Genomic DNA, 25452 nt, shown 5'->3' with positions numbered 1-25452 from the left:
ATCTTTCTAGGTATCATAGTTAGGCTGACTCGTCTATAATTCGCCATGTCCTCTTTGTTACTCTTTTTTAAAGATAGGTACTATCTTTGCCCTTCTCCAATCTTCTAAGGTATCACCCATCCTCCATGAGTTCTTGAAGATAATTGCTAATGGATCCAAGATTGCTTCAGCTAGTGGTTTAAATACCTTAGGATGAATTTCATCGGGCCATGCTGACTAGCATACATCTAACTTATCTAAATATTCTTTAGCCTGTTTTTTCCTCATTTTGGATTGCATTCCTCTCCTGTTGTTAATAGTAATTGTGTTCAGTATCTGGGTCACCATTTCCTTTTTAGTGAAGGCTGAAGTAAATTGGCAGTAAATGCTTCAGGCTTTTTGATGTCATCAGTGATTAGCTCTCCTTCCCCGCTAAGTAGTGAATCTCCATGTATTCTCATCTTTCTCTTGCTCCTAATGTATTGAAAGAACCTCTTACTTCCTTTTATGTCCTGTGCTAGGTGTTACTCTTTTTGTACTATAGCCTCTCTGATTTTAACCCTACATATCCCATACATCTTGGGTTCTGTCCTGGTCAAACTCTTGATGTGATTTGTTACTAGACCATTGGCTTCTAATTTGCTGGCTACAAGGAATTTGTGATACATCCATGAATAGCAGTCAGATATCTGAAACAAATATTTTGTGCGTCCAAACTTACAGATGAGGAACTGTTTGGGGAAAGAGAAATTAGTAGCTGAGATAGCAGGTAGGCCTCAGCCCTCTTTGTCAAAGCCAGCATAGCAATCCATTGGTCAGAGTTAACACAAACAGTAGCAAAGAAAGGACTGTTCCCCTAGCAGAGGATAAAATCTGGCCCGGAAGCTTCCAAGGAAACCTAGATAAAATTTCTTCTAAACGAACAAAATCTTCAGCATAACAGAGACAAAATGAGTAATTGTGTATGAGCTCCATTCCTGTACAACACTTTTCCTTCTGATCCACCCTCTGCACCCAGAGTCTTAAGAAACAGCTGGTATTAGTCACAGCAAGGCTCAGTTGGCAAATTACGCACCTGTCCCCATTCAGACAACATGCCAATCAGTGCCCATTCATAACTTAACAGCTGCTGGAAAGGATTCATATCCAGTGGTTGTTTAAAAGTCAAGAAGAGTTTTTGGATCCCACTGCAGAGAATTGCTCACTGAGAGGTAAAATGGTTCTGACTATAACGTTACCTTGCTATATATGGTAAAGATTTGTAAAGATCCAAAGCTTCATTGCATGCATCATTTCCTGGTAGTGGTCATCTGTAACCAGTTATATAGGTGGTGGCTGGTATTGCGGGTGCCTTGCACTGGCTTCATCTCCTGAACGTTTCTTAAAATGTGCCTTCAGAAATTTCAGTGCAGAATTTCGTGTCAGATTCCAATCATATCCAAATGTCCTTTCTTGGCTGGGTAAGTACAAACATGCTAAAAGCCAATCCAGCTCTCACTGTAGACCCTTGTACTCTCAGGGTGAGGAGCATACTTGGAAGACAAATTTCCCAAATCTCAGACTACACATCCTTTTAGTTCACTTTGACAGCTCTATCAGTCATGTGTCTGAACAACAACAAAACGGTACACAAACATGGCGATATTGGATCAGTGGTCCAATGAGTCCAGTTTCCTATTTAGGATAGTGGCCAGTACCAGTTGTTTCAGAAAAAGGTGCAAGAAAGCATGTAGCAGGTACTTGTGGTGCTTACATGGGAAGTCTCTTCCTATTATTTATTGGCTTATTATTGAGGAAAGAGTGTTTAATCCTTCCAAAACAAGGGAGTAACCTGGGGTCAAAGCTGCTCCACAGCAACGGAAATAATATCCTGGGACAAAGAAGTATCTGTTACCTTTCAATATAGTTCACGTGAAGGTTCCATAAAAGAAAAAGCTGAAGCCCTTCACTGGCCTGGACGATACTTTGGACTTGCTAGGTAGCCAAGGAATGCACATTGCACCTGCAGAAAAGACCAGACTACTCAAAGCAGGGACTTTTCCTTCATCCAGACCTGGAACACCTACAGTTAATATCTTGAGCATTGAAAGAGAAATGTAGTTCAGCAGGGATTCTCCATTAGGCTCTTGTGCATTTTCATATCTAAACAGAATTCAGCCAGGAAATTTCTTTCATTGACTTGGCCAAATTATGTTGCTGGTGCTAGACTACCGGAAAGCTCTTTGGGCAGGCACTTACTCTGTTTGTTCTGTGCACAGCACAATGGGGACCTCACATTTAGATGCTACCGTAATACAAACATTATAATCAGCAAGTTCTGGTGATCTAGCTCCATGAGTTTTTCCAGAATGGTTGATTGGAATCCTACAACCAACCACCATAAAAATATAGGTCCCAGTCATAGCAGCCTTATACAGATACTCAAATAGTCTGATGTGACTATCAAAAGCTGTCAAGATTAATCAGAAAGACAGGCAGATTATACAAGTCTTGGCTGGCCTTCCTAGTCACCATTATCTCCAAAAGGCAGGTTTGGGAATTTGTTGTTCTCTCTCTTTCTCTCTCTCTCTAAGAACCATGGTGCTGTTTTCATGAGGAAAAGGAAAATCTCTGTCCATGGTTAAGTTCCTTTTTCTACAATTCCTGGGCAATAGCTCTCCCATGAGTTTATTCTAACCTTTAGCATTCCTGTGGAGAGTTCTGGCGTAAACGGGCATCCCTAGTGTTCTGGTCCATGGCTAGGGCTCCCAGGCAGTACAGTAATACAGATTAATAGTATTCCACAAATATTTTCCATTGAAAATACCGAGGCTTTAGGGCCTCAAAATTGCTGCAGGCAAGAGGTTAAAATCTTGCATCAGTTTGCATGCTGGTCATCTGGGAAACTTCAGAAGTCCCTAGGGGCATGGAGGGGAAAATGAGCCTTCTCAGGGGAGAAATTGCAGAGTAAGTTTCCATTCCTTTTCAGAGGCATCCTTTGATAGGAAGGTGCTACCAGGTTGGTTCCCACATAACTCCTTAGTTTACAAAGCTAAGGGGGAACTGCCTATTATTCTGTTATAATAATTTAAAACTCGGCTTATCCTTTCCCTCCTATTTCTGTGATTCACTGCTCAGTACTTCCCACTAGTAATGAATGAGGAGAGACGCTGTGCAATAGATTGAAAAATTTCTCACCTGATAATTTTCTGTTACTAACTTCTGTCTTCAGTCAACCCACCCGGGTAGTCTGGTAAATGACCAAAATACAAATAGAAATTTTTCTCTAGGGAAAACTTGGACATCATTTTCTTAAGGTTAGTATATCAAGTTATTGTCTTAATGCTAATAAATTGCTGGAGTGTTTCTAACAGCTGTGGAAGAACTTTTTTGGTGGCCTGAGCTGAAGGGGCAGGGCTTAGTTCATAGTTCTTATCAGGAAACAAATCTCTCATTCTGACTTAATTTGATGAATAAGCGTGAAAATCACCTGATGCCTGAAAGGGTAGAAATCATAATGAGGAGCTGCTGATGTTCCAAACGTAGATGAAAATATTTCTTTAGTGACTAAATTTCACATTCTGGGACACTTGTTTTTCAGGAATCAATGGTACATATCCCCATAAATAAAAATCTTACCAGGGTTGAAATGTTTTTGTAATGCCGTTTGTACAGCAGCTTCCTCCCCCCTTCTTCTAGTCTAAGATTTGTATTTGCAGTAGAGCTTCCTACCTTTTATTGTCCTTCCTTGTGTTGTTTGATCACTGAATTCATTTAATATTTGTGTGTTAAACCTCGATTATTCTGTATAGTCATCCTGATTCTGTTGTTGCTGTAAAATGCACTGAAATCTTTAATGAGATCTGAACATATTATACTCTGTCTGGGCTTCATATTGAAATACAAGAAGTTTGAAATGTCAGACAGCATTCATTTTTGTTATGTTCTAGCCTTATAGTGGCTTGTAGTCATTCCTAGCATGTGGGCAAATATTAACTATTCACACTTTGACCTCATGAAGAATTGAGTAGTGTGTGAAATCTTAACCCTTATTAACTATGTACAAGAACTTCATGTTTTGTCATTCCTCTCCCCCCCACCCTTCCAACAGTTTTGAAAGAGTCATACTGGGGATCTGAGAGGTTTTTGAGCACTTTGCTGTGTTTTATCAATTGATTACTCAGTGGCGTGGGGTGGGGGAGGCGGGCCTCCGGGTACCGGCCCTTCATGATGCACGAGGGGGTGCAGGTGGCTCTGAGGGGCGACTGGATGTCAGCCACCCCTCAGAGCCTTCTGTGCCCTCTGCACATCGTGAAGGGCTGGCCAAGCACGCCCCCTCCCCAGGCCAGGGGCTGAGGCTGCCCTACCCGAGCCGGCGCCAGAATGTGGGGCTGGAGCAAGAGAGGCAGGTGCGCCGGTAAATGTGGGGAGCGGCCGCTGCAATGAGCTGCAGAAAGTTGCCTGCACAGGAGGAGGTAATCAGCGTGTCCCTCTCTGCAGGTACAGACACCTCCCTCCCCTGGGGCAGCTGGAGGGTGGTGCCGTCTGGTGGGAGCCAGGGACCCCTCCTGCCCTGTGGGGAGAGGAGGGAACTCAGGCCTGGGGTAGGGTGCAAATGCAGGCTTGGCCTTGGGTGCCAGAGACCCACCGTACACCACTGGAGCTACTAGAAGGCAGGATAGCACCACTTTACCAGGATGCATTTTCTATGCAGGTGAAGTGAAGTAAAAGGTTCTGTATTTTTTTAAATTCACATATTTTTGTAACTTGTTTTGATAAGTGTATGGGTTACGGTTTCACAAGCATTCTTCAATAAGATCTTCTGCCAGTGAACACAGAGGTCTGCATACCTTTTCTGTATTGATTTTAGTGAAGACCTATTGTAATGTATTATAGTAACTCAGTGACGAGGCAATCCTTTTTCTGTTCATTTTGGTCCTATGTTAGACAAAGATGGAGTATTGCAGAAATACGTTGTAATTATAACTACTGAGGAACAAGGAGAGGAAATTAGGGGAAATAGGAATAATTAAGTTTGTGTTTGGTAGGCTGCTCTTAGATCAGATTTGGAGAAGATTTTAAAAAACTAATCTTTATTAAATTATTATTGATCTACACTGGATAGTGTGTTTGATGCTTTATCTTTAAATCTTTGCCATTTCACCTCACCCCTTCTTTCTCCATGTCCTCCCAAGTTTGTGAAAAAGAGCCAAATTTTGCCCTTTCGTGAATAGTGATAACCACCATTGACTTCACATAAAGATAGCTGAGGGCTGAATTTGACCCAAAGTTTGATCCTGAGTGGAATGAGCTATGATCAACAAAACTACCACAGCTTCTCATCAGTTTTGTTCTCATTGAAGCAGAGACAAGAAATAATCAGCTTTGATATTAATGGCATTTAATACGTGTAAAATTGTGTGCCAAAAAGTGGTAATGAAAAACTGAAGAAAGTTTCCAACATTTTGGAGTAGAGTAGCTTTATATTAAGAGGAAAAAAGTCCTTATATGACCAGTGAGAAGTGAGGGAAGAAAACTCCGATTTAAGACATGAGCTACTGTCTCTTGCTTTTAAATGGTGCTCTTTGTCACAATATGAATAGCCAGTGAGTGTACTCTGTCCTTCCATGACTAATAAAGCTCACTGGAGACCCACCCTTGCTTTTCCTGTTGTTTTTAGCTTTTTACATCCTACTGCTTAGTGGGCCCTCCCTTTCAAAAATTACATCCTCACACAGTGATTTCAAATACAGTTTTATCAACACAAGAATCATGTTCATATTAGGAGTAGTTTCTCCTTCTCTAAGAACACAGCTTGGCAATGGTTTCAGAAATGACTAGTAAAACATTTTTGATTGCTGTCTTTCAGTATGAATACTATAGCTGTCTAAACTATTTGATGTCAGTTTCAAAACGTGAGACTTATTAAACAGAGGTAAGTATAATATGATCTGTTGGCTGATTTATGTAGAACCTGGTTATGCCATGCTTCCTGCCAATCCCACTAGAGACAAGCCAGCACCTGAGGATGCTGAGCAAAAAAGGTGTGTGTATTATAACTTTACTGAATAAATTTAAGCATGGCAATTTTACTCTTTATCAACTGACAATTGGATTGAGAATTTGGAAAGTTACCTTTACATTCATTTTTTAATATAACCAAGACTTAAAATGTAGACTAAACATAATTAAGGCCCAGATTCTGATGCCCTTACTCAGTGGAGTAGGACTTTATTCTGCATGTTAGAATCCCAAGAAACCTGAGGTGCTGACATTTTAGCTGTTGAATCTCCCAACTGGAGGCCTGTTAGTTTTGGAAAGTTATACATTCAGATTATGCTAGCCATTGATTGTATGCTTAAATATGAATATTAAATTTCTAGAACTACATCAGGAATTATCTTCCACTTATTCTTGCCTGACCATGCCTCAGGCTAAGGTCTGCTTTACTGGGCCTCCCACATTTATTTAGTATGGAATTATATTTACTATTGTGTGTTTAGTTCAGGGGTGAGTGTGTTAATGTTGGTATTATCTGGTTGTATATTTTTAAAAGGAGAACTTTAATTTCATGGCGGTGATGCAATTTATTTCTTCATATTTATATAATCTTTAAGTGCCTATCCTGTGCTCTGGGCACATGTCCTATTAAAATATCTTCTAATAGAAAAGACTGCTCATAAATAAATTATCCCCCAGACTCTCCAGCCTTCAACCCACTCCCTCCTCAGAAGCCTGACGGGGAATAAAAGAGAATTGATGTGCCACAGACAGCTGATATCACCATATTCCTCACACACACTCACTCACTCACTCACTCGGAAGCCTGGGAATTAATTTTGGTTCTTGTTCTCTACTTGAACTGAAAGGTCTCTTTATCCTCTCTGTGGGCCAACTGTCAGAGGGCAACATCGGTTACTCATGCACACAAAGTTACAGTGGGTATATTTTGGGCTTAGGTGGTGGTGGTTGTAGTATGGTTTGGCTGGGGTATTTTAATAGAAGAGGGTCATTACTACAGCTGCCCATCTTTCCTGAGATCTAGAGGCTTTCATCTCCTGTGTTATGGGAAGTAACAATGTGACAGTGCAATTAGGATGACTGTCAGATACATGTGGTTTAAAGCTATTCCATGTTGATATGTGCCAAATGAAAAAACAAATAGGTCAGAGGTATGTATCCTAGTTACATACAAAAATCATTATTCCTGTGTTGCCAGACCTCTGTTCAGGAGATCATTCACAGTTAAAAGGCCTTAATTGTTTCATGCATAAAATGACTCTGGGTACCTTGAAGGTCAGTTCCCCAAACTGGTGGGAGACTTGTAATGGTGTATTTGACCGTAGGATGTGGAATTTCCTGTAAATTCTCTAAACAATTAGAATTACATAGAAAGTTGACTGGGTTTTAAATCTATCCCAAGAAATGCATTCCAGTTCCAGACCCTGGTCTAGCCAATGCATTTAGGCCTGTGTGATGGGGTGTATACCCCATATTGGCACTGAAGGGGTTAAGGAGAGCTGGCGAGTTCAGTTAGGGTACCTGGTGGCAGCTACAGGGCTTGTCGGGCTCAATTAACAATGAGACCCAGATAGGGAGGAGCTGAGCAGCTACTATAGAGGAAGGATTTCAGGCCAGAAGGAAGAAGAAAACCCGGAGGAGAATAGATTTTGGGGTCTACTTCTAAGAAGGAAACTCTGGTTAAAGAGGAGGAGAGACATTGAAAATCCACAGGGGTGAAGGGCAGGAACTGGATTTCCAGGGAGAAAACCCAACGAGGTTTTATTACGTAAAGCAGAAAAAACTCTGCCTACCTTGGAAAGGGGGTGGGGAAAAGAGCTTGAGACAAGCCAAGGTAGGAAACAATCCAGAGAAGCAGCAAAGAGTCTGAGGGAGTATACCTTATCTGCTTGCTACAGCATCCCTGGACTGGGATCCAGAGTAGAGGGAGGGCCTGGATTCCCACCCTGTGCGGTGAGGAAGGTGGAACCCCCTCATATGAGGGGTATGGATTATTGAAAGCCTTGAGATGAGATGTAAGGAACGTTGGGTCCAGAATCTAAAACCTGGTGTAAGGTCACTGGATCATTGTTTTGAGGAACTCTTACTCGGGAATGGGTTGACCTGAAGGTGACCTGGCCGGAAGCCAAGTCCATGAGAAGCAGCACATCACTGGTGTCAGAGAGGAAAGCCTGCAATGCCGAGCCCAGCCACAAGGGGGTGCACCAGCTGCTGAGTCACACATGCTTAACTTTAGGCAATTAGTCCTTTTAAAATCAAGGAGAGCACTCAGAGGCTAGATTTGTTTTTTTGACTCCAGCTTTAATGTGTTTCTGTAGAATCAGAGGTAAAAAAAGGAAAAGTTTTCTACTGATGTATAAAAATGCCTAATTAAAAAGAACTTTGCAAATCACTCTTTAAAAAGTAGTTTTACAAAATCTTTACATTTCAAATTAATATGAATTCATGAGCAAGTGATTTATTGAAGTTCTGTTTTAAACTATTTACTTTACTTCAGCTAAGTGTATTTTTGTATTTTGTATTTTTGTTCCTGTGTCACAGGGACCTCTAGTGATTAAAATTGCATTACATACTACAGCTACTTTGATTCTGAGGATACTTGTGTGTCTAGCTTCATTCTGTGAATCTGCTAGTGAGAGCTCATTTTATGCAGTAGCTTGAAATTAGAAAATGAATGAAGTTAATAGAATACATAATAATACTGTTTTGTTTTGTGGGACACAAGCATCTTTTCATTCCTTTTATGCACACACTTTGGAATTCTGTCTTTAGTAAACTATGATTCCTTCATCTGTTGTACTGACTAATTTAAATATTGAGTTTCTCTTTTTGTGAAGTGTTTATATCATGGCAATGATCATCTCAGGTGGCACCTCTTGTTGGCAGTCTTCTCACAGGGTCCAAGGAATAAATAGGCTATAAAGCATGGACTCCTCACTCAGCTTCCTCCAGGTTATGTAAGACACATAGACAGGGAAATATGGGGATGCTTGCATTGCCACTGCACTTAATTAATCTGCTCTGGTGTGTGTATGCGTATGTAATCTCTCAGATATGTGTTTGTAGATAAGAATATTTTGGTGGGGGCAGGGAGGATAGACTCAAAATTTGGAGAGGAAGTCAAATGTTTTAGGCAGATTCATGTAATTCCCCCTCATGTCATTTCTCTCCCGTCACCAGGGCCATCTTTTGTTCTCTTCTTCAACGGTTTCATCTTTCTCTCCTTTGCACCACGACACACCGTTCTCTGATTCAGCTTCCTCTACCACTCTCCCTGCATATGCATATTTAATTCAGCATACTGTTCCCTTCTGGCCAAGGCTGCTCTTTGCCTTTCCTAATTAGAGAGGAGCAGTAAGCTTCCTGCAAGACCTAGCAATAGGAGTGGAGAGAGTGCTGTGCCTGAGCAACTGAGAAGGGACAGAGCTGAAGGACCTCAGTCAGTATGAATACTGTGCTATCAACCTCAGCCCCAGCTTAGGTAACTATATGGCTTCCATAACCACAGTATGATTGCCTCTCAATCTGTGATGTATTCATCTTGTGCAGTTTTTAAATCAAGTTATAGAGTTTTCTTAACTTCCTCTGCAGAAAAGGTGCCTGAAGAAGGCCCTTCTAGGGCAAAGGGAGCTGCACAGTGTGTATTGTGGGATTCTGAAGGGAAAAATCTATTACTTTAATCAATATTTTCCATTGCTTTCTGTAATTTCTCCCAAAGTTTAAAGTGACGGAACTACTGTGCTAGTTATGGTCAGTTCACCTAGTTGGTACAGACTTGCCCATTTAACACTTTGGTTTTATAGTTTCTTTGACTTGCACTTGGCTCTTTTTGCTAAAGAAAATATAATAAATGTGGGCCCAACTAGTATGAAGTAGTTAAATCTCAGCCTATCAGCCAGCCATAAATGCTGTTAGGTTTTAATTTACATTTGATGCCTTTTTGTATTCGTTCTGCAGGGATAAGCTGATGGAGGAGGTTTAATTTTGGTTGAGTTGAGATGATGTAGAATAATAGGCAATAACTGAATGAATTGTAGTATATGCCAGTTAATCCATAAACTCACCTGCTTTCATAGAACTTCAGATTCTGTGTGTGTGTGTGTGTGTGTGTGTGTGTGTGTGTGTGTGTGTGTGTGTGTGTGTGTGTGTGTGTGTGTGTGTGTGTGTGTGTGTGTGTGTGTGTGTGTGTGTGTGTGTGTGTGTGTGTGTGTGTGTATTGCACCAGAAATGTTGAAATTGCCTTTTAGTAGATGGAAATTGAAACCATGATACATTTGCTCGTCTCCCAAGTGTAGCAAAAATGGTGCTGCAGAGTAGGAGGGCTGCACCATTTAGTTCTCATTAGTGCAAACAGAAAAACCCCACACAATTGCATTTTTATGTAGATCCAAGAAAAAGCCTGTGTTTTCCATGTCCTTTTTTCTGTATGGTATGTTAACGATCCAAAGTACTATTTTTTCTCATGAATACAAAGAAGTGACGTTGCAAACTAATACAACCACAGTTGTTTTTCTTGCCATTTCACTATCCTCCATAATACCCAGTGGATGAGCTAGAGTAAGTAATTGACTGATTGACTCATATAACGCAACTGCATAGTAAGTAATTTTTTGCACTCTGAGAACTAACGATGGAGGGTGCCGCCTGTGGATTGTAGGCCAGAAATTGGGGGGGGGGACTGGGGGAGAGTTCCACTTTCAAGGAAGGGCAGAATGGACAATAAATGTATTAGTCATTCTTTTGGCCAGAGCAGGATGCTGGGTGCTGGGCTGGGGAGCTAGCTGAACCTTCTCTATTGTCGGTTCCTGAGTGGCTGGGGAAAGCATTCATTGAACTAAGCTGGGTGTGGTCCCTGCCTGTGGATGGCCAAGTGCATCCTGCCTGAGCTTTGTGGCTTGTCACAGCATCACAGTGTGAGAGGGAGCCCAGGCTGGTCAGACAGAGAGCTCAGTGGTACCCCAGTTCGAGGTGGTCCCCTGGGGGGTTCTATATACCATCACACCCACCCAAACAAATAAAACAAACATACATCCGACCACACACAATATGGGACAAAGGCATGTATAAGGATTATGCTTTAGAAAAAGTTGTATGGTGTATCCTATTTTGGAATCTATATGTGATCATGTATAGAAAGAATGTATCCATCTATTCACAGGGGAAGAGAGAATGCTGCAAGTCCATTCTGACTTGGAAGCACTTACCTCTGGAACATACACTTAAAGGATTTTTGTTGTTGTTGTTGTTTTTGGGTTTTTTTGCATGCATGCATTGCTTATTAGGAGTATAGTATACTAGGAAGCAGATTTGGGCTCAAACGTTTGGCATTAAAAAAAAAACAAGAAAATGTGTATAAAATAGATGCTGATTCTTGATCAGGAAAATGTTTATCCTTAAAAAGGAACATATATGATGGGGTGTTCACCCCACACACTGACTATGAAAGGATTAATCCAGACTGAGAAGGGGGTTAAGTAACCCAGCAGGCCACAACTAGGGGAATCAGGTGGCTGAGTAACTCCATGACTGAGTGAGGGGCCCAGCTCAGGAGGAACAGCTGGACTAGGTCTATAAAGACAAGAAATTGGAGGCAGAGCAGCTGCTGGGAAAGTCTGCATCACGCCTTTGGGAGATGGGAAGTGCCTTTGGGCTGGCAAACTCAGACATGGGGAAGCCAGGAAGTTAGAACAGGGCTGAGGGAAAGGCAGTCAGGTCTAAGAGAGAATAAACCTTGACTGCTGGCTAGAGTAGTGGTTCTCAATCAGGGATACCTGTACCCCTGGGGATACACAGAGGTCTTCCAGAGGATACATCAACTCATCTAGATATTTGCCTAGTTTTACAGCAGACTACATAAAAAGCACTAGCGAAGTCAGCATAAACTAAAATTTCATACAATGACTTGTTTATCCTGCTCTACATCCTACTATACACTGAAATGTAAGTACAATATTTATATTCCAATCGATTTATTTTATAATTATATAGTAAACAGGAGAAAGTAAACAATTTTTCAGTAATTGCCTGGCGTATCTTTATTCGAGGCTTGAAAAAACTCTCCTGAAACTTTCCTTGGGTGAGTGGGCTGACAAGGTTTGGGGTCTGCTGTTCGCCTCCCACCTGCAACCTTGATATGTGGAGAAGGAAGAGAGTACAGCAGCCTACTTTTTCTTTAATATGATGAGAAAGGGAAGGGAGGGAGGAGAATGATGGTAAAAGACCCAGTTCTCATCTGCTGTAGCAATCTCACACTTGCTACCACAGGTGGAGTGCACTGTTGGTAAAGCATTGGTGGGAGAGTTTTACCCTAAAATTTACAGTGGACACACTTCCTAAAGCAAACCAATGAAATAAACATTTCAGTTTCTATCCTACTACATTTCTTAGGGGATTTTTGTGGCTTAGGGTTTGTAAAACACTTTAAGAATCTTTGTTGAAATTCACCGTAGAAGTGCAAAGAATTTTTTAAGCCTCTAAAGGATTATTTTATTAGAGAACAGTGATATATTCAAAATTATGGAAGACATCTCAGCAGCATCCTATTTAAATAAATTAATTTAAAGTATTATATATGAAAGTAATCTGAGGAAATACTCCAATTTTCAAGCATATGTGTTGTCAAAACAGCTAGCATTGCTCAGTTTTCAAAAAAACATTTCTTATATTTTTGCCAGGTTCAGTAATCCTGAAAAAATTGTAGCTTAACCTAAAGTACAGCTACGTACATAACTCCAAGTAAATCCTGAGCAAATTACCATTAAATCTCAGTAATTCTGCATGTATTCTTTATAGTTTCTTGAAAATACATTATACTTATGCAAGCACTAATTAAACAGCATTGCCTCTAGTGTTTGTGAAAAAATTGGCCGTTAGTCATACTCCCTTTTTCTTCACCGACTATGGATAGGTATGCATAGCAGACCTGTCATTTGTTTGAATAAGGGTTATATAACTTCCTCCTACAAGTGACCCCAGTCAGTGATTTAATTAATTACCTCTTCTGATATTACATGTAAATAACTTTTTAAAGAAGTCCTAACAGATTTTTACTTTGCTCATTACATGAACCAGGTGTATATTAATTATGAAGTTCTAAAAACTAAATTAAAACTAATCCTAGCATTGTCTCCTGTAAACCACTCTTAGCCAGGCAATCCAGCTTCCTCCCAGCTGTCCCAGAAAAACAGGACAAGTGCATAAGGCATCAAAATATTGAGTGACCTTTTATTGTGAGAGTGTCTGTGGACAGGGAAAGAGTTACTCCCATTTTATTTAGGGCAAGAACACCTAGGATCAGCTCTGGCCAAGAATTAAGTTAAGGGAGCAAGTTACTAGTAAATATCCAAATAATGTCTAGACCAGTGCCTTGTTTTTCATTTTTTTAACCTAAAAAATATAAAAGGAAATTCATTTATTTAAAAATATTTGTTAGTGCAATGTTATGGTTAAGAATTAAAACAGTGTCTGTAAATTCAATTTTAAGTTCTTGCAGCTACTGAAATTCAGCTACATCGTACATTTAAATATAATGAAGAGTGGTGGGGTACTACATATATTGAAGGAATAAGATTATGGTTTCCAGGTGAGTTATACCGTTGTATTTCCTAACTCCCCTTTTGTGGCAGTGGGATGAGTGCTCAGCAACTCTAGTGTTCTGCCACAGTGCATAATATTGTATTTTGTTTTAATGTACAGGTTTTTTGTTGTGGAGTTTTTTGCATAGATAGTGGCAGGGGTTATAGAGGAAGTTAATTATTGCCACGTTATCTCCCTTCTTTCTCCTTTCATCTGGTTAATGTGAGTCCTTAAGGTTTTCAAATCCTAGACATACCTGAATTCTGGGAGAGGGAGGAATGGTCAGCCAGTATGGACTGTAAAACATTCCAGGAGGCTTATTAAATCTAAGCTCAGAAAGCTTTGCAATCTGTGTGGCACCTTGTATTGTGATCCCATAAGATTATGCAGGATAAATAGGGTCCAGCCAGTTCTCCTTTTGGATGCAAGATCTTCAAGAAACACTTACTGTAACTGCTGTAGGAAGTGATGTTGGTGATTCGGTAGGAGACACTCTTTCCTCTGATTCAGTAACGAAGCAAACACTAGCACAGTGTAAACTGTTAAAACAGAGCAGACTTCTGACAAATTTAGCACAGATCTTCGCAAATTTGGGATAGCAAAGTATAAGTAAAAATAAAATACAATCTGCTGAGCAGTTTAGTCCTTTACATAGGCATTGATTCAGGAAGGCTTCTTTGAGTTTAAATGGTATCTTACTGCACAGAATTCTTTATTCTTTAAAAGAATACTTTTAACATATGGCAGTTAAAGAAACAGATGCATTTCAGGAATAAAAGAATAGAGAGATGTGCACAGGACTTGAAGTTAACAGATAAATAAAATTTCTTTTCTGAATTAGGGAAAACACCAAATACTTAGGTGCTGCTCCTTCTTCAGTAGATGGACAGAACATTATTTTAACAACCAAACATTTTGTTGTTTTTTGTAAGGTACATGCCTCTTAGTCCCCCTATACAACTCTCCTGATCACTTCACCTCAGTAGAAAATGTGCAATTGATACCTAGACCTGGGGCAGTCCTCTTTAGATTTAACAGCCAATCCCTTCAAACTAATTTCCTCTTGCCTTTGTCCATAAAATTCTCCAAACAATTCAGTAAGTCAGAGCTTGCTTTGCTCTAGTGCTCCTAGACTGCTCATGGTAAGCTTAATATGTGGCACTGGTACTCACACCTGCTGTCACAAAAATCAATGCCAGATCTCAAGATTTCTCTCGCCCCCCCCCCCTCCCCTCCAATTAAGGCTTGGGTTCAGAAAGAGGACAGTTGAACAGATTTTGACTTCCTTAAGTAGTGATGCATTTTCCTTCATTCTCCAAATCCAATTTGCAGGTGGACTTTCAGTGGAGTTTCTAGTGGTGATGCAAGTTTAGGGAGATGGTTGCTTTAAGAACTTGTCTCTTTAACAACCCATATAATTTTGTGAAGGGGGCTCCCTAAGGGATTATCCCCTAGCTCACTGAGAGTTCCAGGTTTTCACTTTGGGGTCCATTTGGGGAGAACAAAGGACACTGGCAGGCTCCCACCCTGGTAAATAGGTTTTTGGAAGGAGGATTATTTCTCTCTTGAGATTTATGTTTATCCTGAGGAGCCTGTGTTCCCCAGGCAAACAAAAATTCTGTTTCTCTCTCCCTCCTTTTCATAAAATTGGAGCTAACTGCTACTTAGTAGTAACCTGTTCATCCAAGAAGGTCTGCTTAGTTAGACAGAACACTGGACTGGGACTCAGGAGGACCTAGGTTCTATTCTTGGCTCTGCCACTGGCCTGCTGATCTTGGGTAAGTCATTTCACCTTCCTGCCCATTTTCCCATGTGTAGAATAGGGAAAATGATGGCACTAACCACCTTTGTAAAGTGCTTTGATCTACTGATGAAAAGTTCCAAATAACAGCTAGATATTATTGTTTATGACCTAGTCTTTCATTAAGACCCAGTAGTGCTGTGTACTGTTCCTGCTTTTCTTTGTAAAATGTTATCCCTTTTTCATATCAACCAGGAGACTTTCCTCCTGGGTTTCTTCCTCAATCCATGTCTGACCCTGTAAGTAGGTAGCACTGTCTAACTCTAGACATATATCAGACCCTTGTATCTTATTTCAACTGTAGAAAACATTTTGTAAGTCAGGCAACATTTTCCCTTTTATTTGGTGGGGCAGAATTTCTCTAAGACCACCTTGGCAAGGTGAATTAAATATTCCGTTATTTAAAAGCAGTCAGAAGAGGAGGAGAGGTTTGAGCTTAAGAGCTCTCTTTACCCGTGCAGTAGCTTTCTCCTAGATGGAGAGATGCATCTCTTTGCAGCAAGGAATTTTTAGGATAGCATCATAATCATACTTGCATGTTTTCTCAAAACATTGCAGAGTGGATGTTTTCATGTCATCAAAAGCTGTTTTCAGACAGAGATTCCTAGGGCAGTGACCTTTAATTTATTTTCTAGACCCCTTTCTCCCTGGGTGGACTGTCAGAGGTTCCTAGGCATTTTAATTGGCAGCATGTAGGTGCAGCAATAGGAATGTTTACCTGTTCTTTTCTTTAGCAGGGAACACCATTTTGTAGAGACCCTCTTGGGAGACAGCCAAATACCTTTTTTCATGTGAAACACCCATGCTTTATTTATTACCTACTATCTGACTTGCCCTCTGGATGGCTAATCACTAAGATTAAAATTCTGTCTCGGGTATTTTTAGTAAAAGTCAGGGACAGGTCGGGCAACAACAAAAATTCATGGAAGCCTGCTGCTCCTGCGGCAGGGGCTGACAGCTGCTTCTCCAGCCCTGCCCTGGAAGAAGTCATGACGATCTCAGAAGGTCGCTGAATCCGTGACCCCTGTAACAGAATTGTATCCTTAGTAATCAAAAACTGAGGAAGAAAGAATAGGTGCAGCTGTTTTCCTGGCTCATAGCCTAATACACTATCATCTAGACAGACACTCTTCCTTTTATTCTTTCACTTTAAAGAAAGACCCTTTGCTTGGTCTAATGAATTCCTGTGGAGCCTGTAACTCTGGTGTCTAAGGCCCAGATCCTGCAATGAACTGTATGCAGGCAAACCCCTATCCTTGTAGATCTCTATTGATTTTAATGGGACTCTGCATGGATGCAGGCATGTGTCCACACAGCGCTCATTGCAGAATTGGGAACTTTGGCCAACCAGACCAGCTGGCCTGTTAAAAACAGTTTATTGGAAGAGGTGGAGGGATTCTGTACAACAAACCAAAAGTTAAACATAAAGCAGCCTTTTTGAACAAATACCTATAGAAGAAGTAAACTGTTAAATAGGGTGGTTTTGCATACTTCACACCTCACTGTGCCAAAGCTGTGTCCAACAAGATTCATGCTATAATTGTCAGAAATCTGCTTTGTGTGAAATGAATCACTTCAACTATAAATAAACCAGTAATGTGTGAAGAGTGGGATAATTTCATGAGTCTTTCTTATGACACACATGATAAATGTCATCAAGAGATTATGTAACACAGGAAGCTGCTTTTAGCATTAAGGAAGGGGTTTAGGTTGTAGGATTTGGGGTTTTGTTTTTTTTTGTTTGTTCGGTTTTTTGTCTTTCTGGGGCAACATTTTACCCACTGTAAAGGAAGCTTCTGAAAAAAAAAATCTTGCTGAAAGATCCCTTTCCATTTCTTCAGAACAGAAAATTAAAGATGTGTTTTTATAAGTTTAAAAAAAAAAAAAAAAAAAAAAAAAGTCAGTTTGTGAATGAGGGATCCAGCCAAAAAGAAAACTTTAGCTGAGGAAAATTGCCTTGATTCCAGAGCACCACGGCAACAGACTACTCCCTACCTTCGGGGGGCTTATCTCCTCTCTACCACCTGTGGTATATGAGTCCCATCTTTGACCCTCTTCCCAGAGCTGGAGTTTAGAAATTGCTCCATTATGATTATCCCATATGTGGCAATTAATATCTTGGGTAATTTATATTGAGATTTGCTGAGCATGAACAGTAAATCCCTAGATACACTCATAATTGGGGCTTCTCCACCTGAGTGAACATCAGCCACCTGGAGGAGCCAATGTCTGGCCATCATTATCAGTTGTCTGTATTCTATTTTGGAGTTTAGCCAAAACAAGGAATAAAGTGTTCAGGGCTTCCTAACAGCCAGACTTCTTTTTCTTCCCTCCTTCCCCAACCAATTGGTTTTTGTTTGTTTATAAAAGTTGAAAAATTTTGGAAGAGATGCCCTTTTCTTGCTCCCCATCCAAACACCTCTGCAGTATGCAGTAGAGTATTTGAAACCTCCCTCTCCAAGATAAGAGAGTTCTTATTTCTGCTCTGTTCTCTCCCCTCGGAGCAGCATGGAGCCGTTCCTCTCTCACAGTCCTTACAAACTGCAGCCACGTAGCATTCCTACCCGGATGGGATGGACACTGAGAGACACAGAGTTGTTGACTGACCCCTCATTCCCTGCGCATCTCTGCTGAGATTTCCTCATGTGGTTGTGGGGGTGATCACTACTACATAGCAGCCTTTTTGCTGAGATACTGGTTAAGGCCCTGTAAGAAGAAACTGAAAAAATTATTGGTTTTTATGGGATTTTTTCCTCCCCTTCAGCTCTTTGCCCTCCCACTTGTGAGAGAACTCTGGTGAATCTCCATCCACCCACATTTTCCCCTGCTTTTTGAATGTACTTGCAAGGATGAAAAGCTGAGAATAAAGGGGGTAGGAATAATCATCATGCAAGGCTATTTTTGAGAGAGAAATCCAGGGTCAGGGATTTTTGGCACTTGAATCAGGTGCTCTGAGGGAAACTCAAGATTCCTGTTTTCCCATAGCCGTTCAAATTTGTGAATTCAGGCTAGGAAGCAGTGCTAATATAAAATAAAAGGGATACACTGGTAGCTTTTTAGTAATAAAACTGCCATTGTTAAATTTATAGAAATATTAGATTTAGGAAGGTGAAACATTGTTTCTTTTTATTGCAGACACAGTTTTGTGCCTTTTCATACCATAAAGATATTGTGCAAAAATGAATATTACTCAGTACATTTAAATTTTTTACCATGTTTTACCAATAGCATAGTTTATAATGCATCAAGCAGCAGTCTTCTCCAAGGTATTACGGTGTACTTCAGGTCAACATATCTTCTCCACTGGCAGTGCAGTGAAAGAAACTTGGCTTCACTGATATCATCATTACATAAGCTAGCAAGAGATTGGCACGTCACAGATATGCTATTAAAGGGGCAATCCCAGATGATGGCATTTTGCAGGATTGGTATACATCTAATATTCCTATGCAAAGACTAGCAGAGTTCAAAGGTATCTGCTAACATTGAACACTAATTGTGCGTGATAGGCACTGGCTGCAGTCGCACCACCCCAGGAGAAACTCTAGAAGGGATTGTGTCAAACAACGACAAATCCCTTCCAAAGTTCTCTAGCATTCAAGGGAAAGCATGAACACTGCAACATACCATAGGAGGGTGCTCTTCTCTTGAGGGCTGAATGTCTCCATGCCCTTTTCTGTATGGCAAGTGCCCCAAGGGGTATTAGAAGGAAGCAGTTCTTGAATACAAGAGCTGAATGAATACTCTGGTGTCCTAGAATCTGCACAAGGGTTTGGCACAATCTGGCTTTGCATGTTTTACAGATTAAAATTTGACTGTTACATTAACAGGACTTCCTAACACTTTTTCACTGAATTTTAAACCGAATGTGAACCACCTAGCAGTGAAAGTGACTCTGAAATCTCACATTCTTCTTCGAGTCTGGTCCCTATGTGGATTCCAGACATGGGTGCACATGTGCGCAATGCGCTGGAGCCGGAACTGTTCAGAGTAGTGTCCGTCACCCACATGCATGCTTTGCGTTGCTCATGTGGTACGTCTGAAGTCTTACGTGGCTGCACAGATAGACATCCCCTCAGTTTTCCTCTTACTGTGTGCATGGTTAGAGTTGGAATGTCCTCCTTATCCTTCAGAAAACCTGCATTTAAAAAAAAATTGTTAAATAGATAGTATAGCTTAGTATTGTTATAGTTGAAGTACATTTGTTAGAAAACCAGTAGTTTCCAAGTTCTCCCCTTCCTGAGAGAGACTCCATGAGCTAGCTACTTGCTAAAACTTCCAGCCCAAAATCATAAATCCTGAGAAATTGTAAAATAGTCCTTTATTTCTCCTTTCATTTTGTCTTCTATAAGTCTATTTATTAATGGAATACAAAAGTTTGTATCTAGTTTCTTTTATATGTTGAGAATTACAGCCTGGCCTGCACTATCATCATTAGCAAAACCAGTGTATAATCTCAAAATATTATTCTGAATGTGCAACAGAAAATTTTACAAAAATTAATGTTTGTTATTCTTAAAAAATTATCACTGCTGTTCTGGAATATTTGTCCAGCCTAAGAATTTTCAGGCCTAATTATCTCACATCTGGGGATTGGGTGACAGTATTTTAGAGCTGAGCTGTTGTTTTACTTTTGTAATACTCTAAGACATAGTTGTTCCTAAAAATGCTGTGCAGGCCAACTGCGGCTGTGTATAAAGTGTCCTCTGGATATTTGTATGATCTTCAGATTTCTTTTGATCAGTAAAATTTAGTTATGGAACAACCTAGTTTTTGATTTGGACTGTTGCAGAGAATACAGATGTGGTGTTAACTGTTTCCTAAATTGGATAATATCTGTGTTCAGCACTCCAGCTCAAAATGGACATTATAACATAGAAAGTAACAGTTTTTTAACATCTTTGCACCCTACGGTTACAATTCACGGGAAATGGACAAAACATTTTCAAGAACAAGTTTTATGTTTCTCAGATACATTGTAAAAGAAAACTGGACTGCATTCCCACCTATCATTTAATGATTCAATATCTAAAAACCTATTTTGGGAAATGGAATACATAGCTCAACGCTTTTGTGGATGGAATGTACCTCTGAGTTTGAGTTTATTCAGCTGTAAATGGTCTTGTGCAAAGAAAGAAATGTCTGATAGTTTATATTTCTGTAATATACAACATTGTGACTGGCTGTTTGTAAGCATCATTAAAACTTCTAAGCAGTAGTAAAATTTATTTGCACTAATCAAAGAATGGCGATAGGGAGGGAGAATGATGCTGAAGATCAGAAATGTTTAAGTGAAGTATTGATTATTTTTTTGCCTTTCCCTTTAATGAGGACTAGAATGTTTCCACATCAGTTAACTGCCTTCAGAAAGCACCAGAAGGTCACACCAGCCTCAGACTGATCCTTTTCTTTGTGTCTATAATATAATTGGTCGATTGTGCTAGTGATGAGTGAACCCCCTCCCCCATCACAGTCTCAGCTACATGTTGTTAATCCTCATTGCTAGTTCCCTGAGGAGAACAGCACTGCTATGCTCCTCACTAGCAAAGGCAGTGCCATTGCGCAGGTTGAAACAGCAGAAACAGCATCCATTTTAATCTGCAGGAAGCCTCTCGCCTTACAAGGGCGTTCTTTTCTCCTTCAGATGCTGTAAATTTTAACTGTGCAGCTTCTGTACACATTCCTGGCTTTGGTGTCTGCTCTCTGTATGATGCACTGAGATGGTACACCAGGAAAACTGTTCGTATCAGGTAAGAATTAAAGCTCTGTTATGATGACAGGCATCCTTCGGAGAGAGAAAGGCCTGCCTTTTTCAGCGCAGCAGGTTGCCTCTCTTCGGCTTCGCTGGTTTTGTTAGTACTGTGGTTTGTTGTTCTAAATAAGAGATTTCTGTTTACAGAAACAGAAATCTCTTAATCCTAGATCTGATGAGCAGTGTAGAAAAGAATGCTTCATTGTATTGCAAAATGTGAATTATCATAGGTATAATCGATCCTGACATGTCTGCCTATATGGATAGAGAAACTCCTTTCAATGAAGAACTGTTTAAGATTTGGGAAATAATTTTGGGGACCAAATTATGGAACAAATAACAGATGCATAAAATAATAGTAAAGATATTTTTAAATGTTAGTTTTAAGTGCGTCAATGCCTAAGTTTTTTTGTACACTACAAATGTTCATTAATATAGTAAAAATCTTTAGATGAACTAAATGGAAAAGATAACTGATTTATTTACCCTAACACTTCCATTCATTGCTGCTTTACGTCATTCAGTAATATGTATTTATCTGAGTCTTTCACGAGATGCATTTTACATTGTATAATGCCTCAACACTTACTCTGTTGTTACAAGTACAAATGAGAGTACTTGATTTAAATTACTTGTACAAAGTAGCTGTTTTAGCCCTTCGAAGTTATATTTGAAGAGAACTTAGCATTTAATATTTTTAAGAGTTCTATATTCACTGTCAGTAATTACCTATCATAGTAGATTGCATTAAAATGTAGTTGTCATTTTCAAATGCTGTCTTTTCATTGTTACATTATGGTTTGTTACTTTGATAATCAAAATACAGATCAGTTGATTGCAAGCTCTTTGGGGCAGAGACTGTGCCTTTCTATGTGTTTGTACAGCACCAGCACAGAATGGAGTCCCAATCCTGGTTGGGCCCTGTGGGCACTGCCACAATACTAATAACCAGAGATGAAGATAATTGTAACAAAGATTAATGTATTTTCCATAAGGCAAAGTAAGAATTTGAATTTACACTGACATTCCTTCACTTTTCTTAACAATAAGAGGGACGGTATTATCACACCAGTGTTGCCAACCCTCCAGGACTGTCATGTGATGAAACCTCCAGGAATATGTCCAACCAAAATTGGCAACCCTACACTTGGCTTTTTCTTATATAGGTGCCCATTGCACCCTCCCATCCCCACCTGATTTTTTCACACTTGCTATCTGGCCACCATACCCTACACACATCTATGCTGAAGATTTTACTCCCAGGGCTTGGTCCTATTTGTAAATTACCATTAAACACGTGTATCTTCATGCATAAAGTAGCATTATAGCATGAAGGGTAATAAACCGAAGTAACAATATATACCCATGGCAAAGAGTTTAAAAATGATTTTTGAGTTTGACGATTTTAGATTCAATTAACAGTTTAAAATAGATGGAAATAATTATCTCCTTAAAAAAAGGCATTTCAATCTTTTTCTGATACTGTTAACTTGTCATTTCTTAGTAATTTAATAATTAGCATCATTGATGTGTGTCTGAGAATGTTTTCCCAGCATAGTTCTGGGAACTGAAGGATTAAAGGTTGTCTATTGTTTCTTCTCAAATGGAAGCTAGTCTTTTGGGAACTGTGAGAAGATACTATAGAGTCACTCAAGAATGGCTGCTACTATTAGGCTGGGTAGCATAGTAAAGCATTTGGTTTTATGTGATCATAGTATGGCTACATTTTACATAATTTTAATCTGCTTCTTAGTTACAAAGTGTTCTTTCAAAACAAAAATACTGAATGTTAGAAAAAATCATAAGAGAATGATCTTTCTGATTTGTTTGGCTGCATGGAGCAGCAAAGCAACCCAAATAAACTCATTAATTTAGAGGCCAAGTTTTAATCCTTCTGTGATGAGCAATCCAGGGTTTAGAATCAAACTACAAGACATAAATGATTGGATTTCAGCATGCTAGAGAGGAAGGGTGGCTTCCCTAAATACTGCCTGTGACCGGGGAAGGGAAAATGTCAATATTAAGGCTGCTATTGTCACGTGTGACATCTGTGGTCAGATACCTTTTTGAAACATGCTTTTGGTTTTATCGAAGCCTTAAAATACAGCTAATAAAGAGAGCAAGACCCATGTGTAGTGAAAATTTACAACACATTAATTCTAGGAATATACAGTTTACATGTTAAACCCCTAAAATTACCCAGTGCTTATGCAGTGCCTGTAACAAAAAACAAAACAATTTCTAAACGCTGAGCAGGACTGTATGTTACCCAAAGGATCAGCCGCACAATTTTATCTTATGACCTGAGACAGCAAAAAGCAATTTGTTTATACACTTCTTGCTACACAGATCGTGCATGATATAGCTGCTGCTTTCTAAATTCTTGAGAAAATGATCCATAAGATTAGATTTTTTTAATTAACAGAATTGAAAATTCCAAAAAGAAAAATGCTAGATGCTTATTAAAAAGTATTTTAGATCATATTCTAAATAATACAGTGATCTTCCTGGGAAGGTTAAAGATCTGTGCTTTTATATATAGAATCTCTTAGGAAATTGGAAGAATTATACATTGATTGTAGTGGAATTGAATGTCAAATGGTAATGGAATATGAATCCTTTCAGTTTTAGATCATCAATCTGAATCCATACCAGGTCAGTGGTGACCAAAAGTTATTACCACCTGAGGCTGTTTAGTGGCCTCCTTCCAGTTCCCAGCTGACAAGTATTACACAAACCACTGCCATCCCTACTAATACTGACTCAATAGGCATGGACTCTTTTACCATTACAGATAACCCTTCCAGTTCAGTCATATTGGCATGTCAGTATTCTCCATTTTACAGCTCCATTAAAAGTGATTGAAATTATTTTTGTAAGTAATATCAAAGACTTTTTAAGATCTGTGAAATATTTAAGAGAATACATATGTATTGTTAACATTATGAATAAATACAATTTAAAAGTAAACTACAGGTGTGTTTTCTCGTAATCTCCCAAGTCCTGTGTTTTAGGGCACTATTTTTTCTCCTGTAAGTTGGACATGAAAGACACCAACACTTCACAGATGTCTCAAGTACTTTAACAAATGTGCATGTCATCAGCCTGCATTGGAGAGAAACAACCTTAACTTAGGCCCTGATAAGTAAATAAAAGTGGAAATATTTACAATATTTTTATATGTAGTTCCTTGCAATTTTTACTATTTTAATGATTTAGGACCTTAACCAGTATTAAGTGATAAAACATTTCAGTTCACCAGTAAATCCTGCAGGTGCCCTTTTGCATGGAGTAACAACTTGAAATTCAAGCTGATGTAAACTTCTTGCGTATTTTCTCCATCTTGATGAGTCTATTGTAAGCTCTTCAGATCAGAGTTTGCCTTTGTTATATGTTTGTACAGTGCCTAGCACAATGTGACCCTAGCCTCTAGGTGCTACCGTAATACTACTACTACTGTGGCAGTAAAGTTAAATATCACCCGCTCAGGCTTATTTCTGATGTTCTTCTAAAAGTTGATCAATTCCTGGACTCCAAAACATTGAGACTGAGCCTCTGTATAATAAACAAATACATAAATAAATTTTCCCTAAACAGAAAATTGCCCATGGAAGCCATTCAGCTTGCAGACAAGCATCAATCTGGATATATATCTATTTCTGTTAACTGAAAGGTCACCTTGGGAAAACATTCTTGGGCTTTATACACATAAAGAGACCAAAAAAAGGTATGACCAAATTAGATTTTATTTTCTTAAAAGTCCTGGAACTAGCCTAAAATAAGTGCTTCAGGAAGGGCCTTGGAGACACAACTCATGGGACAAGACCTGCTTAGAAGCAGTTTGGATAGTATGACTTTGTGTACACTAGGATATTTACCTATTGGTGATAACTGGTACAGCTTGAATTGTGGCTAAAAACTGTTTTAATTCCGTGTGTTAATGGAACTAAAACATGATCATCATCACCTTCCCCACATCCCAGGTTCCCACTGCCCCTTGTACCCTAGAGGAAGTTTCTTCCTCCACCCCCCAGTCAGGTTTCAGGCATGCTGTCATGGTGTGAAGCTTGCAGTGCTGCTGCTGTCCTGTTTGTTAAGAGGACTTCACTCACCATGGCTGTAATCTGCCATCCTTCACCAGCACAAAACACATTTTTCTGAAGGTGCTGTTTAAGTTACATACAAATGGTTTACAAATAGGCAATTTTTTCATTAAAAATTTGCATTAATGTCACATGGAGCAGCACAAAATTTGACAGATACATACATATGCTGAAACATCAGGCTGCCCCTTCATACATGTATCAGTTGGACTGGCTACACTTGTATAGAAAGAAGGGGGAGG

At 39.6% G+C, this 25452-nt stretch overlaps 1 protein-coding gene across 5 annotated transcripts in view; it reads left to right on the top strand.

Annotated features, from left to right (window-relative positions):
- SCHIP1 (schwannomin interacting protein 1) overlaps positions 1-25452 on the top strand; it is a 110628-nt gene that overhangs the window by 27857 nt on the left and 57319 nt on the right. Inside the window, exon 1 of one of the 5 annotated variants that reach the window (XM_067545511.1) lies at positions 20770-21105. The exons of the other annotated variants lie outside the window; for them this stretch is intronic. Within the exon in view, the coding sequence (XP_067401612.1) occupies positions 21076-21105 (30 nt within the window). The 5' untranslated portion in view covers positions 20770-21075. Of the gene's footprint in view, positions 1-20769; positions 21106-25452 lie in introns of those variants that run through there. 5 annotated transcript variants of the gene reach the window in all.

Source organism: Emydura macquarii, unplaced genomic scaffold (genome assembly GCF_026122565.2).
Source record: "Emydura macquarii macquarii isolate MOO-44397 ecotype Brisbane River unplaced genomic scaffold, CSIRO-AGI_Emac_v2 contig_18, whole genome shotgun sequence".
Lineage (NCBI taxonomy): Eukaryota > Metazoa > Chordata > Testudines > Chelidae > Emydura > Emydura macquarii.
The sequence above is the reverse complement of the archived record's forward strand: the minus strand, read 5'-3'. Positions and strand labels throughout refer to the sequence as shown.